Source organism: Zonotrichia leucophrys, chromosome 10 (assembly GCF_028769735.1).
Source record: "Zonotrichia leucophrys gambelii isolate GWCS_2022_RI chromosome 10, RI_Zleu_2.0, whole genome shotgun sequence".
Lineage (NCBI taxonomy): Eukaryota > Metazoa > Chordata > Aves > Passeriformes > Passerellidae > Zonotrichia > Zonotrichia leucophrys.
Window position 1 is genome coordinate 20,120,269 of NC_088180.1, and position 14,294 is coordinate 20,134,562.

The 14,294-nt window shown below is 64.4% G+C and overlaps 1 protein-coding gene across 1 annotated transcript; it reads right to left on the reverse strand.

The window, feature by feature from the left end:
• Nucleotides 1-8: 8 nt before the first annotated feature.
• On the reverse strand, nucleotides 9-5,913 carry AP3S2 (adaptor related protein complex 3 subunit sigma 2). Its single transcript, XM_064722184.1, has 6 exons — nucleotides 5,523-5,913; nucleotides 5,169-5,260; nucleotides 4,974-5,085; nucleotides 3,959-4,030; nucleotides 1,015-1,122; nucleotides 9-721 (listed from the first exon to the last, which is right to left on the reverse strand). The coding sequence occupies exons 1-6, from the start codon at nucleotides 5,589-5,591 to the stop codon at nucleotides 593-595; spliced, it is 582 nt and encodes a 193-aa protein (XP_064578254.1). The 5' UTR covers nucleotides 5,592-5,913; the 3' UTR covers nucleotides 9-592.
• Nucleotides 5,914-14,294: the final 8,381 nt, after the last annotated feature.

Genomic DNA, 14,294 nt, shown 5'->3' on the forward strand with positions numbered 1-14,294 from the left:
GACACAGACACGGCTTCAGGGGCAGTTTATTGGGACACAGGGACACACTCCAGCAGCCCCAGCCTGGCCTGACCCTGCAAGCCCCCCAGGCACTCAGCTCCTGTCCCTCTTGCTGCCACATCCCCGCTCCAGCATGTCCCCCTCACACTGTCCCCAGGGCACACAGCAGCTCCCATGAGTGACCCCACCCAGCCGGGGCCCATCACAGAGAGCAGGACCAGGGCGGAGGGGACAACCTGCAGCTCCTGACAGAGCCGCCACTACAGGCACACTTTCACCTCTAGGAATCCCAAGAACCCCAGGAGAGGCAGGAACCAACTCTTCCCCACAGCGAGGAGAGGCTGCGTGTGCGCAGGGAGGGAGGGGAAGGAAGAGCAGCCTCCTTGTTGGGGGACCAGGGAACAGAACTGGGCCCAGGTGCAGAGGGAGGGACCCCCCACCCCACTCTCTGAGCCCCCCACCCCGTTCTCTGAGCCCTGTCACTGCTGCCTGCCCTCAGCCACCATTGGGCCCTGTGTGCCACACGGGCAGAGCCCCGGCAGGAGCCGGGGACCCCAGCTCTGCTCAGCAGGCAGCCCCCAGCACGGGCTGCTCACATGAACTGTGACAGGTTGGGCACTTTGATGTTGATGTCCCCGATGTTGATGTTGCGGGGGATCTCGGGCAGGTTGATGTTCTTCACGGCCGACACAGCGCGGGAAGGAGCAGCTGAGAGGCCTCCCTGGGGACAGAGGGACCGTGACCACTGGTCCCACCCCAGAGCCCCCCCTCCACAGCCCCTTCACGATAAACCCTCAGTGGTTATCCTTGACAAAGGAACCGCTTCCACGGGCAGCTCTCTGCACTCGTGACCAGCACCGCTGCGCAGGATGTCCCCAGCCCTGAGGGCTCAGGCAGGCGGACCCTGGGAGTACCCTGGGTACCCCCCACGCCCACCCCCGTCCCCATGGGCCACCCCCTCACAGCCCAGGCTCCATCAGCTCCCAGGGGCACAGCCGCAGTGTCACCGCTCACCTCTGCCTTCTCCAGCTTGCCCTGGGCCTCCACCTGCGCCACGATCTCGTTCATGTTGGTCTCCAGCACCATCCCGCCGATCACCATCTCCTGCAGGATGTGGTGCACCTGCCAGGGAGGGACACAGGGAACAGAAGGCTCAGGGCCCGCTCCTGGGAGCTCATCAGGGGCCAGCATCTCGCCAAGGGACACAAATCTACCCCTGCCCCCTTCTGAGCTGCCTGGAGAGCAAAAGGGTTGCCAAGGGGAGCCCCAAAGCTCCACTTTCCACCTGCACCCCACTGGAGATGACACCCACCCACCGGGCCCCCGCAGCAGCCACATGCAGCTGGTTCCACTGGCACAGCCTGGACACATGGCTGGTCCCTCCTGGGCCAGGTTAGAGAAGGAATGTGTCCTAGGGATGACCCAGCGGGGCAGGACACTTCTCCCCAGAAGCTCCTTCTCCTCAGAAAGCCAGGCCAGAGCCTGGCCTCTCTCCCCTGTCTCTGAGGAAGGTCGAGACTGTGACACGGGCACAGAAAAAGCACACAGCTGCCAAGGGAGTCTGCTCCTTTCCTGGCATCCCTCGAGTTCAAGGATGAACAGGAAGGCAAGGCCAGTGCAATCACACACCCAGAACAGGGAAAGGAACATTGCTGAGTTGCAATCCCAGAAATTGCAATCAGCCCTGAGGTGGCAGCCAGGCTGGACTGGTGGCTACAACTCCCTTCAGCTCCCGCTCCTGGCTCCGCTCAGCACTGCCTGCACAGTCAGCAGTTCCCAATGAGCCTCCAGCACAGATAATGGATTTATGGGTCCCAGATACTTCCGTGAAAGAGGCTACACAGGAGCACGGTTGGGTTATGAGATTGTTTTATGGTTTCACAGAGCCAGGCTGCACTTGTGACACCTTGTGAACTTCAGGACAGTGCCGGGAAGAATAAAGAACAGGAATGTGTAATCCCAGCAACTGCGGAGGGGCAGTCCCAGCTCTGCGGTGACCCAGCCCAGGCTCCCCACAGCCCCTGTCCCACTCCCACAGTGCCTGCAGCAGCAGCACATGCGTGGGATCAGCAGGGCACAGGGTGGGCCCAGGCAGCTCTGGCACCCCCATCCCACAGCCCAGTCCCAGTGCATGCTGAAGCAGCAGGAGCAAGTGGCTCCCACAGCCTAAAAGGATATGGGAGCATCGGGAAACGTTCCTTCAAGATCTGGCTTCAGCCCAAGCTGGCTCCAAACCAGCAGGGCAGAAATCTTGAGCAAGTTTTGTTTTCCAAGCCAAAGCACAACACTTCCTGAGAAATCTGTGTTCCCTCTGGGACTCTGCAGCTGCTGAGTGCAGCTCACACTCCGCTCCAAGGTGGAAAGCAGGGCTGAGAGCTGAGCACAGCCCACCCTGAGATCCCCTTGGACAGGGCATGCCTGCAGCTCTGAGGCTGGGGCTCCCAGCACCGGCAGCTACAAGCACTGGTGTCACTGGCAATGCCCCCCTCCACCAGTCCATGGCAGGAGCAGGACCCCAGGCCTGCCACAGCTCTGGTGCCATGGCCCTGTGCTGCAGGTAGTGCAGGGTGGAACTTCAGACAAAAAACAATTACAGAATGCAGCCAAAGCTGCACCTGGACCCCTGCCCAGGGAGACATTCACAGCCCTGGCTGGGGAAACACTCGTGGGCCTGCCTGGGCATCCCAGGGGTGGCAGCCCGGGCCCAGCAGGACACACCAGCACATTCCCAGCACCCCAAACGCTGTCCCTCTGCACCCAGCTCCGGGAAGCACAGGAACATGAGCACATCTGAGAAATAAACATGTGCCAAATATAGAAAGAGATCAACCGATAATGGCCAAGAGTTGAGCCAAAGCTGGGAAGCAGCAGGAGCATGGGATGGGAAGGGCTGGGAGAGCCTGGGTGACCGAGCTGGGGTCTAGCAGAAACCCCCGATTCCCATCTCCTGAGAATGTTCCTCTGTCAGGAAGGGTGAGCCCACTGCTGCTGGCCAGGGTGCGATGTGCCCTGCCCAAGGGCTGCAGGCTGACTGTGGGGCTCAATGTTTGACATGCAGAGCTCATGTAAGGCTGACAGTAAGGCTGAGTGAAAAGCTGCTGGGCCCTGCCGCTCCCACAGCCAGCACCCACGGGCATATCCTGCCCCAGCTGTGGGCAGAGGTTACCTGGGCAGCTGCCAACACTTCTCCCACAGCTGCTCGGCCCTCCTTCCAGCTCTGATAAACACTTAGGGCAAACAGTGAAACCAAAGCCTGACCTCAGCAGCTGGTAACATAGAGATGCCCGTGACCTGCTCACTCCCCCTCTCTGCCAGTTCCCCAGTTGGAATCACCAATGGAAACGGAACATTTTACTTCCTTTGACTTTTTTTTTCCCAGTGCTCTTTTTTGTTGATATGTTTTTGTCTCCAGCAAAGCAAGAAAATCTTGATCAACAGCAACACAAGCGTGCACCCTCAGCCAAGCCTCTCCCTGCTTCAAGCCTATTCCTGGCTACCTATCCCAGCCATCTTCAGCCTTGTGACCCAGGACATGATCTAAGAGGACGCTTCCTGCCCAGATCTCCATCCAGCTCAAGAGGAAGCATTACAGGCTGCGCTCAAACCAAAGTTTACCCAGCACTCTGAATTCCAAACACTCCCATTGTTCCTGCCCTTTCTTTCCCGGCAGCTGTAGCACAATGTAAACTCCCACGAGGTGTCACGGCCTGGAGCAGAGGCAGAACGCCCCGGGCCCAGGGCAGAGGCTGCCAGCTGCAGCAGAGCTGGCTGTGCAGCACACATCCAGTGCCACCCAGCCCAAGGCAGCCCAGCCCTCGGCTCTCTCCTGGGGAGCTCACAATGTGAGTGCCTTGCAAAGAACACGGCTGAAAGCTTCCCATACAGGATCCCCACACTCTCCTGGCCAGCCCCAGCCCAGGAAATGCAGCTCTGGAGCAGCCCCGAGGCCAGCACCCACCTTGTCCATGTGGAAGATGAGGTCCAGTTCACAGACGTTCTCAAAGCACTTGTCCAGCGTCTCCACAAACACCTGGGAGAGACAGAGACCAGGCAAGATGGTCACACCAACCCCGGGGAACGCTCCAGGCACGGGACAGAGGGACTGGGTAGCTGGAGAAGGACCTAGGCATGCGTGTGGCTGAACATGAGCCCAGGTGTGTCCAGGTGAGCAAGAGGCCACTGGCACCTGGCTTGTGTCAGCCCCAGCGTGGGCACAGGCCCAGGGCAGTGCCTGTCCCCTGAGATGGCACTGCTGGGGCACCTCCAGCTCTGGGCCCCACCTGACAGCAGAGACCTTAAGGGGCTGGAGCGTGTCCAGAGCACAGAACAGAGCCGGGAAGGGGCTGCAGAATTCCTGAGGGAGCGGGGAAAGGGGCTCAGCCTGGAGAAAAGCAGGCTCAGGGGCACCTTCTTCCCATATCCTGGTGTTCAAAGGGTGGCTACAAAGCTGGAAACTCTTGTCATGCATGGAGGCACATGGAAAGACACTGAATGATGGGTACAAGTTCCTCTTGGGGAGATTCCAGTAAGGCTCAAGAGGAAAATTTTTTCCAAACAAACAGCAGGTGAATAATCTCCATGAGGAAGAGAGGGATTCCCCAACACTGGGTATTATTCACATGCCAGGGTGTTGGGAATTGTCTAGGCCATGCTTTGCCAAGAAAGGCTGGACCAGACAATCCCTGAGGTCCCTTCCAACCCGGGATTCCAGAATCCTAGCATTAATGGTTGGACTTGGTGCTCCCAAGAGTGTTTTCCACCCTGAATGATTCTATGTGTCTATTTTTAAAGACATTCCTTCAGATTGCCGTCCCTGCTGCTCCCAGGTGAAGGAGCCATGTAGAAGCTCAGGGCGTGCGTGCAGCCCCTCCCCACCACAGCCCCGAGGGCTTCTCAGGCCTTCCAGAAGGGCTGGCACGGCCGCGAAACGGCCCTGGGTGGTGCCAGGGCAGCTGGGCGCTGCAGGGACGCACCTGGATGAGGTCCAGGATGCCCAGCTCGCTCTCGGAGGAGTCCACGCAGAACACGAAGTACAGCGTGGCGTAGTGGCGGTAGATCAGCTTGTAGTCGGAGCCGCCGAACAGGCTGCGGGGACAGGGGCACGGCTGAGGGGCACAGCCCGCACTCGGGGGTGCGGACAGCCCGGCCCGGCCCCTCCCGGCCGCTACCTGCCGCACTCCAGGAAGTTGCAGATGTGGTCATCGCGCTTGAGCACCAGGTGGAAGGTGTCACGGATGATCTGCTGCTGCACCTCTTCTGCCTGCAGGAGGAGACGGTGGCTGGGCGCCCGTGGCACCCGCGGCTCCGGGCCACACGCCGGTCCCGGTGCCCCCGGGGGCATCCCGAAGGGCGCGGCCAGGGCAGCGGCAGGTGCCGCAGCGACCGCCCTGCTCCCGGGACACCCCCAGCCCGCCGAGCGCACGGCGCCCCCAGCCCTGCGCTGCTCCCGGCCCCGCACGGGGCTCAGCACCCCCGCCGCAGCCCAGCGGGGCCCCGGCGCGGTGCCGGCCCCGGTGGCGCACCAGGTGCTGGTAGAAGCGGACGAGCCGCGGCTTCCCGTGGTTGTTGAACACGAGGATGGCGTTGATCATCCCGGCGGCGCGTCGGGCCGGGCCGGGCCGGGAACAGCACTGGCAGCAGCACCGCGGCCGCGCACCCACCGCAGGAAGCCCCTCGGCCGCCCCGGAAGCGCACCGGGCTCCGGTGGGCTGAGCCCGGGGTGACCCTGCGGAGCGCCGGGCCGCGGGAGCGACCAAAGCCGCTCCTGGGCGGGGGCGCCGCGCGGCTGCACCGCGCCTGCCGCCGGAGCGGGCTCCTCGCAGCCCGACGGGGCGGACGGGCAGGCCTGGAGCCGGGATGCGGCGGCCGCTGCCCGCGCCGCGACCACCGGGACCACCGCGACCGCTGCTCCCCGCGCGCGCCGCCAGGGGGCGCGCCAGCCCCGCCGCGACCGGCGCAGCGCGCAGGGGCGGGGCTATGTGCTGGACCACGCCCTCCTTTAAAGGGCCAGCGACTCTGTCTGCTCGAAGGGCACCGGCGGGGCAGAGCTCACCGGCCGCTGCCCGGTCCCGCCTCCCCCAGCGCGGGCACACACCGGCCAGGGCCCGCAGGAACGCCTTGCCCTGGCGACTGTGAGAACAGGGCGGGGCAGTCCCGCAGGGCACCGGGCGCTAGCCACGGGCCCTAACCCGGAGGGCACGAACACGGCTCCTCGGGACCGGCGGGCACGGCGGGAGACATGGAGGGCAGGGAGAGCAGGGTCAGTGCACGCCGCGCGGGGCGGGGAGGAACGGGGAGGGGAACGGGAGGAACGGCGGGACCGGCGGCGGCACACCGCGCGTCCTGATTGGCTGCGGCGCTGCGGCCCCGGGCCTCCCTCTTCCGATTGGCTGAGACAGCAGCCTCTTGAATCCGCGTTCTGATTGGCTGTGGTGGCCGCATCCGTCTGAATCCGCGTTCTGGTTGGCTGAGGTGGCCGCATCCTTCTGAATCCGCGTTCTGATTGGCTGAAGCGGACGGGCAGCGGCTCCGTGATAGCCGGCGGTGCCGGGGCCGGCCCGGGCCCGCTCCGGGTCCCGCTCCCGCTCCCGCGCCGGGTCACACGGCGCACCTCGCTCTGTTCCCCGCTCTGCGTCCCGCCCTGTTCCCCGCTCCGTGTCCCGCTCCGTGCCCCGCTCTGCGTCCCGCCCTGTTCCCCGCTCCGTGCCCCGCTTTGTTACCCGCCCCGCGTCCCACCCGAGCCCTGCCCGGTGCCGCGCTCCGTGCCCCGCTTTGTGCCCCGCTCGGTGCCCCGCCGGGTGCAGCTCCAGGCACAGCCCCTGCCCGGGCGCCCCGGGATGCAGAGCCGCGAGCCTCCTGCGCCCCGTCCCTCTGGGCAAATCCCTGTGCGGGCAGAGCCGTCTGCGGCCACGTGCGGGGCGAGGCCGGCCGGGCACTGCGGAGGGAAGCGGCGTTTGGGGACCGGCGACACCGGCGGCTCCGGGCCGGGCAGCAGCTGGACGTGACGGGATGCTGGGCGGCCCCAGACAGGCGGGGGGGTGTGAGCACCGGCAGGGGCAGCGGGAACAGGGCAGGGAGCTCAGTTTTCACCACGAACACACACAAAAAAAACAAACCAGGGAAGCAGAAGTGAGCCCAGACAAAGGGCTGCGTGTGGAGACTGACTCTACTGCGATTAGTCCGGCCGGCGCCACCTGCTTCCATGGAGATGAGAATCTCCCGACACACCAGCCGAATCACGGCTGCCTCCGCACGCTCCTTCTGCTGTGGGGAGGAGACCCTCCTCCTCCTCCTCTTCTTCCTCCTCTACCTCCTCCTCATCCTCCTCACGACTGGGAGCCAAGCCTGCAGCCCGCAGATCCTTGGCTGTTGCCACCCACTGTCCCTCCCGTGCCACATCTCACCCCATCCCTCCCTTTGGGGGCCAGCGGCCTCCTGCCACCCCATCCCCGCAGCCACGGAGCCCAGCCTCTCCCTCTGCCTTCTTGGGGCAGCCAGCAGCACCCCCTTTCCCAAACCCTCCAACTTCCGAATCTCCTGCTCCCCTCCCACGCCACATCCCATCTCGCTCCCTGCTCTGGCCGCCTCCTGCCATCCCCCGTGGCCTTTCCCTGCGCCTCTTTGTGTCGGGTGAACAGCATCCCCCAAACCCCTCCAATTCCTGTGACACCCCTCATTCCTCTCCTCCCCTTTTGGGGGAGAGGGGAGTCCTTGCCATCAATCCCTACAAGCTTTTTGGGCCGCACATGACCTTTCCCACCGCCATGGCGGAGGAGAGCGACGCCCAGCTGGACCTGGGTGTCCTGAGGAGGTCACCCCCTCCTCGGCATCATTCCGTGCGGCCACAGCCCCCGAAATGGGGGGTGAGGTATAGAATGGGCCCCGTGCTGCGGGAGGGGACACAATGCAGGGTCAGCGTGGGCACAGGGACCACTCCCAGCCCGCTGCCCCCACCTCCGATCCCCCCGGACCGGTACCGGGGGCGGCCCCGGCTCCGGCGGACGGCGCTGCTGCAGCGGGGGGGGCGGTTCGCCGTGCTCGGGCAAGTTGAGGAGGGGGAGGAAGATGAAGGGCGGGCGAGTTAGGAGGAGCTGCTTTGCATCCCTTCACGTCAGCCCTGCCTCATTCCCTCCTTCTTCCTTCCTGCGCACCCAGCGCCGGGCCCGGAGCCGCCGCCGCCGCCCCGTGGAGCCGCCGGTGAGTCCTCACCGGACCCCCCCCGTGCCCCCGGAGCCCACCCAGCGGCCCCGCTTCCCGGGGGCACAGCCGCGGGGACCCCGCGGTGCCGCCGCCGCCGTCCTGCCCCGCGCTGCCGCGCCGGGAGCGATGGCGGCGGGAGGCACCGGGCGGAGCGGCGCGGACGGCGGCTCCCGGTCCGCCGCCCCTCCGGGAACCCCCCCGGAACTTTCCCGTGGCCGCGCTCAAACTTTCCCGGCCCGGAAAGTTGCGGGAGGGCGCGGGGCGGGGGCCGTGACCTGTTGCGGGCGGGGGGAGCACCGGGAGGGCCCCGCACCGGGAGCGATGCTCGGGCCGGGCCCCGCACCGCGGCCCCGCTCCCCGGCCCTGCCCCAGTTCCCGCAGTTTCCCGGGGTTTGCGAGCCCCCAGCGGGAGCGGTCCCGGGTGGGGCCCCCGTTCGCGGCGGCGGAGTGCTGCGGGGAGCGCGGGAGGCTCCGGGCCGGTCCCGCACCGGGCGGGTCCCGCTCCCCCTTCAGCCCCGGAGCACCCCGGGGTGTCCCCATGTGGCAGCTCCCGGTGCTCCGGGGGCTCCGTGGGGACTGGGGGGCCTTTGAGCTCTGCGCCCAAACAAGGGACCACGGGGAGCCGTGTGAAAGCCCTCCGGAGCTCTGGCCTTAACAGGGTGTGATGGATAAATTAGTTATAATGAATTAATTAGTCGGGCATTAGGATTTTTCTTGTGAGCAGCTGGGTAGGAAGAGAAGGGTGACCAGGGCGAATAGGGGCTGCCTGACCTGCCCTGGAGTGGAGCCTGACCCCACCCCACGTCCAAAGCCTGCAGCTCCATCAGTCTCTGTTCCCCACACCCGGCTCCTGCCCCACGCCACGGCCCTGTGTCCGTCCCCTGCCACTCTCTGTTCCCCACACGGTTCTCCCAGGCTTGCCTTGGTCACTCTGCTAGCCCCGGTTTGAGCTGTTCCCCCCCGAGCTGTGGATCCAGGCGGCTCCCACAGGGCACAGCTGGGTGCTGTGGGTGCCCAGGCTGGCCACAGGGTTGCACAAACACACCCTGGGCTGGGGGCAGGCTCCAGGCATCGTCACGGGTGCCCAGGCCCCGGCTGGCCGTGGGGAGCAGCAGCTGGGGCAGTGCTGGCCGGGTGTGCCCGTGCCCTGCTGCCACCCTGGTGACAATGTCCTCACTGCCTGGAACAGGCACGTCCCCTCGCCTGGGCCCAGCCCCTCTCCTCGAGCAGCTCTGCGTTGTGCCCTCTCTGTGGGTCACACTGTGTCCCCCCAAAAGGGGAAACAGGAGCTCTGCTGCACCCCAGCACAGCCCCACACCTGGGGGTGCCCCTCAGGGTCACACACGGGCCCCTGCAGCAGGGAGTGGAGCACCTCTGGTGGTGCAGGTCACGGCTCATGTTGGCACTTTGGGCTTGGTTTAATCCCCGAGAAGGTGTTTGTTTGGGCAGTGTTACTGGGCCATTTTAATTTATCAGCGAGTTTGGGAATCTCAGTGTGGACAGGGAGGAGCACAGGCACTGCCTGGCTCTGCTCTCCGGCTGGGAGTGCTGAGCAATCTCCAAAGCAGTGAGTTTGTGCTGCCAGGAGCACGCCAGCATCCCAGCCCGTGAGAGACAGGCTGCCTGCCCTCCCTTATTTCAGTGATTCCTGGTGGAGGAGTCAGCCCAGCTCAGCCCCGTCTCTGGGCACGTCCCTGGGGCTGCCAGCCCGGAGCCGGGGCGGGCATGAGGGGCAGCCTTGTGCCAGGGGGGCTTCTGCTGGGTTTGTGGCCTCTGCCGCCCGCTCCCAGACCTGGTTCCCCGAGCCCCACAGAGTGCCCCTGTCTGGGCTCAGGTGCCAGCTCCTGGAATGCCCAGCTGCCTGCTCAGGGCACGGGTGCCACGGAGGTGGGGCGGTGGGGCTGGAGGAATGCGGCAGGATGGCTGGGATGGGGTGTGCCAGAAGTGCCCAGCAGTGCCCACCAGTGCCCAGCAGTGCCAGCAGTGCCAGCAGTGCCCATCCTGTCCCTGTGTGCTGCCTGTGGCTGGAGCCCTCAGGATGGGTCATGCCCTTCCCAAAGGGCTTGGCCTAGGGCACAGAGACCATGGTCATTGTTCTCCCTTTGTTCTTCCGTCCCACATTTTCCCCTCAGCCCCCTGCACCCCTCCCCTCCTGCTCCTCCCCCTGGCTGTGGGTCGCAGTGGGGCTGGTGTGGGAGAAGCCCTGGCACAGCCCGTGCCCTGCATTCCCTCAGCCCAAGCACGGTGAAATGTGCGTGTCAGAGGGGAGGGAGGTGCTGCTCAGAGCTGTGGAGGAGGGCTGTTTGTGTGTACATGGGGGTCTGTGTTTGTGTGTACATGGGGGTCTGTGTTTGCGTGTACATGGGGTCTGTGTTTGCGTGTACATGGGTGTCTGTGTTTGTGTGTACACGGGGTCTGTGTTTGTGTGTACATGGGGTCTGTGTTTGTGTGTACACGGGGGTCTGTGTTTGTGTGTACATGGGGTCTGTGTTTGTGTGTACATGGGGGTCTGTGTTTGTGTGTACATGGGGGTCTGTGTTTGTGTGTACATGGGGGTCTGTGTTTGCGTGTTTGGGGCTCTGTGTTTGCACACAGGGGCTGCTCTGCTCCCCCACCTGCAGCCTCAACAGAGGGCTCTCCCCCCGAAGGGAGCAAGCAGTGATGAACTTTCTGCCCCAAACTTTAAATGAAAGGGGAGAAACATGTGTTGACTCTTCCTGGCCTTCCCTTGCAGCTGTCCATCTGTTGTTTGAGTGACAGTCGGGTATTTCTGGTGCAAATTACCAGGAACAGTGTGTCAGCACCTGTGGGTGGCTCTGCAGTGTCCTGTGCTGTCACCTCCTGCTCCTCAGAGTGCTTGGGCAATGTTCCCTGCCGAGTGCCACAGGTTTTAGTTAAAGTGACCAGTGCCTGGGCGCTCTGCTGCGCACAGCAAAGACAGACTGGCAGGAAGTTCGGGTGAATGTTCTCCAGAGTGGCTCCAGGGATAACCCAGGACAATGCTGGGAGCGCCGTGGCTGTGAGAGCAGGGAGGGCTGGTGGGACAGGGCGCATCCTGTGGCCCTGGAGATCCATCACCAGATTGCTCCAAGCCCCATCCAGCTGGACCAGCAGGGCTGGGGCAGCCACAGCTTCTCCGGGCAGCCTGTGACAATGCCCTGCCCTCCGTCAGTCTGATGCCATCCTTCCTGGCACTCCAGGTCCCTGTCCCCGGTCCCCCCTGGCTCTCTTGGAGCCCCTTGGGCACTGAAGGAGCCCTGGGTCACCCTGCAGGTGTCCCCTCTGCAGACACTGGCACGGGCAGGGCCGTGCTGGGCAGTGTGGGCAGGAGGAAGCAGCACGCAGCCCTGCTCATTGTTTTACTTCCACTTCTCCTCCGTGGGGAGCTGCCAGGTGCCCGGGCAGTGCCCAGCCCCATGTGGAGCTGTGGGACAGCAATTTCCTGGGGCCTGCGGGTGGGAGCCACCAGCAGCCCAGGGTGGGACAGGGAGGGACGGTGAGGGGCTGCACAGAGCCCTCGCTGTCCCTGAGCCCCCCAGCACTGCCCAGGTCCCCCCGGGCACGGCTGGCACTGCCCCAGCCCTCAGAGCCACTCCAGGCTGGAGCCCACGTCCTGCCCGTGCTGGGGCTGACCTGGACAAGGAGAACGGGGAGGAAGGACGGGCAGAGCTTCCAGAGGAAGAGAGCACTGCCTCTAAATTTGTCTTTCCTGTTTCTCCCCAGCAGCAGCAGCAGCAGCAGCGTTGTCTCATGCCCATTCTCTGTGGTGTCAGGCGTTCTCCCCTCTCTGCCTCCCTCCTGGCACCCTGTCCCTCTCACCGTGTTATCCCGGTTTAACCAGCTCTGTCTCTCCCCCTCTTTCGCTTTCAAGTTTTAATCCTGGTGAGCTCCCGGCTGCTTTCCCCTCCTCTCACCCCGGGTCTGTTCCCACACCCACCATCCCAGGGCCCTCCCCATGTCCCGCAGCCCCAGCCCTGCCCTGGGGGTTAAACTGGGGACTGGGTGGTTTCCAGTTCCCCTGGGCTCAGCACTGGAGCCCAGGAGCAAGCTGGAGAACAGGGGTGGGAGCTTTCCCTTTGTCCAGCCCGTGGGGGGCTGCTCTGAAGGGAGAGCTTCTCCTTGGAACCATTTTGGTTTGGCAGGACCTTTGAGATCACAGAAGCCTCAGGGCAGCCTGGCCTGCTCTGAGCCTCCCCAAGGGATGACCAGGCACACCAGGGACACCCTGGGCTGGCTGGGGGGGATTGGGGACATCCTGGGCTGGCTGGGAGAGTCAGGGACACCCTGGGCTGGCTGAGCAGATGCCAGTGCCCCCCAGTGCCTCCCAGTGCCCCCAGTGCCCCCAGTGCCCCCAGTGCCCCCGGTGCCCCCAGGCCAGGCTCACCCAGCACTGGCTCTGTTTTCAGGAACAGCCCCAAGCTGCAGGGCCCTGGACAGTGCTCCCAGGGGTGTCGGGTTCTGTCCCTGTGCCCTGTCCAGCCACTGACACTCTGCACAGCAGTGCCAGACCCGTTCTTCCAACTCCTTTGCAAAAGGTAAATATGTGTATTTTTGTGTAAAATCCTGGCCTCTGCCCGGAGTCAGGAGCCCTGCAGGAGCTTTCGCAGCATGATGACCCACAAAAGCACGCGGGCAATAAGTGGGAATTGCATTTCACCCTGGCCCTGTGAGCAGCAGCCGAGGGCTCTGCTCTGTGGGTCTCAGAGGTGCTGGCCATGCAGACAGACCTGGTGCTGTGGGGGCAGCAGCACAGCTGGCTCTGGGCCGTAAGGGGATGTGTGTCCCCCTCACCTGGCTTGGGTCAGCCCTGGCTGGGAATTCATGCACTGCCACCAGCAGGGACCTCTGTCCGGTGCCTCCTGCTCCATCTGTCCAGCCCAGCCTCCAAACACTCGTCCCTGACCTGCTCGGCTGTGCAGAAAGGGATCTGAAACGTTTCCCACCCTGGGGATGGGAAAGTGGAAGTGGTGTTGGCAGCTGTGCAGCTGGGTTTGTTCTGTGACGGGGGCACACGCCAGGGAGCCGTGCTGCTGGGCAGTGGGAGCGGGGCAGTGCCAGGTGGGCAGCCCAGAGCCTGGCGGGGGTGCCAGGGGCTCAGTGCGCCCCAGTTGCTGCCGTGCCTCCTCCTGCCGTGGTGGGAAGCTCTGGTTCCCTGCCCTGTGTTCCCCTGGGGCTGTGCGAGGTGGCACTCGCTGTGTGTGGGTGTCCCTGCCCTGCAGCCCCTGCCTTCCCCAGCACAGCCTCCAGCAGGCACACGCGTGGCACATTACCCGCTTGAGTGTTAATTATCACGCTCAAATTAGCGCCCCTCAGCTGTGATTAACTCATTACCCAGCCCTGCTTTAGGGACAGGAGGGTGGCAGAGCTCAGTGTGCCCGGCTGTGGGCACAGCAGCCCTGGCATTGCAGCCCTGCTTTAGGGACAGGAGGGTGGCAGAGCTCAGCAATGCCCGGCTGTGGGCACAGCAGCCCTGGCATTGCAGCCCTGCTTTAGGGACAGGAGGGTGGCAGAGCTCAGTGTGCCCGGCTGTGGGCACAGCAGCCCTGGCATTGCAGCCCTGCTTTAGGGACAGGAGGGTGGCAGAGCTCAGCAATGCCCGGCTGTGGGCACAGCAGCCCTGGCAGCCCCAGCCCTGCAGGATCCCTCTCTCCAGGCTGGGATGAGCTGCAGGAGAGCAGTGGGAGCTGCCTGTGCTGTGCTGAGGCTCCTGTGTGCTGGGGCTGGGCTCTGGGGGCAGCATCGGGGCTGCAGGGCTCAGGGGTGCTCCTGGGACACTGAACCCCTCAGCACAGGTATTGCTGTGTTCACCTTCCTCAGTGCCCCTGGTGCCCGGATCTGTGCCAGCCCTGGGTTTCCATTTCTCTGTCCTCGCAGCCCAGCACAGGACAGAGCCTGGGGACACAGGGACAGAACCAGGAGCCACTGTCCTGCAGAATGGAAGGGCTCCACACATGGAAATACCAAAACTGAAATTGTTCCAGGCATAAGGGCAGAGATGCTCTGGAAAGTAACACCCTCGAGTGAGACCCTTCCCACTGTGGGGATCTTCCCTTGCACCAGAGCAGCTCTTTCGCATCCCTGTGTTCCCTCTGGGG

Excerpts from the sequence above, each read along its gene's own strand:
- AP3S2 (XM_064722184.1), bottom strand. The coding sequence starts at position 5,591 with ATGATCAACGCCATCCTCGTGTTCAACAACCACGGGAAGCCGCGGCTC. Across the intron at positions 5,261-5,522 it reads TCCGCTTCTACCAGCACCTG|GCAGAAGAGGTGCAGCAGCA; the intron begins GTGCGCCACCGG and ends CTCCTCCTGCAG. Across the intron at positions 1,123-3,958 it reads TCATCTTCCACATGGACAAG|GTGCACCACATCCTGCAGGA; the intron begins GTGGGTGCTGGC and ends CCTCCCTGGCAG.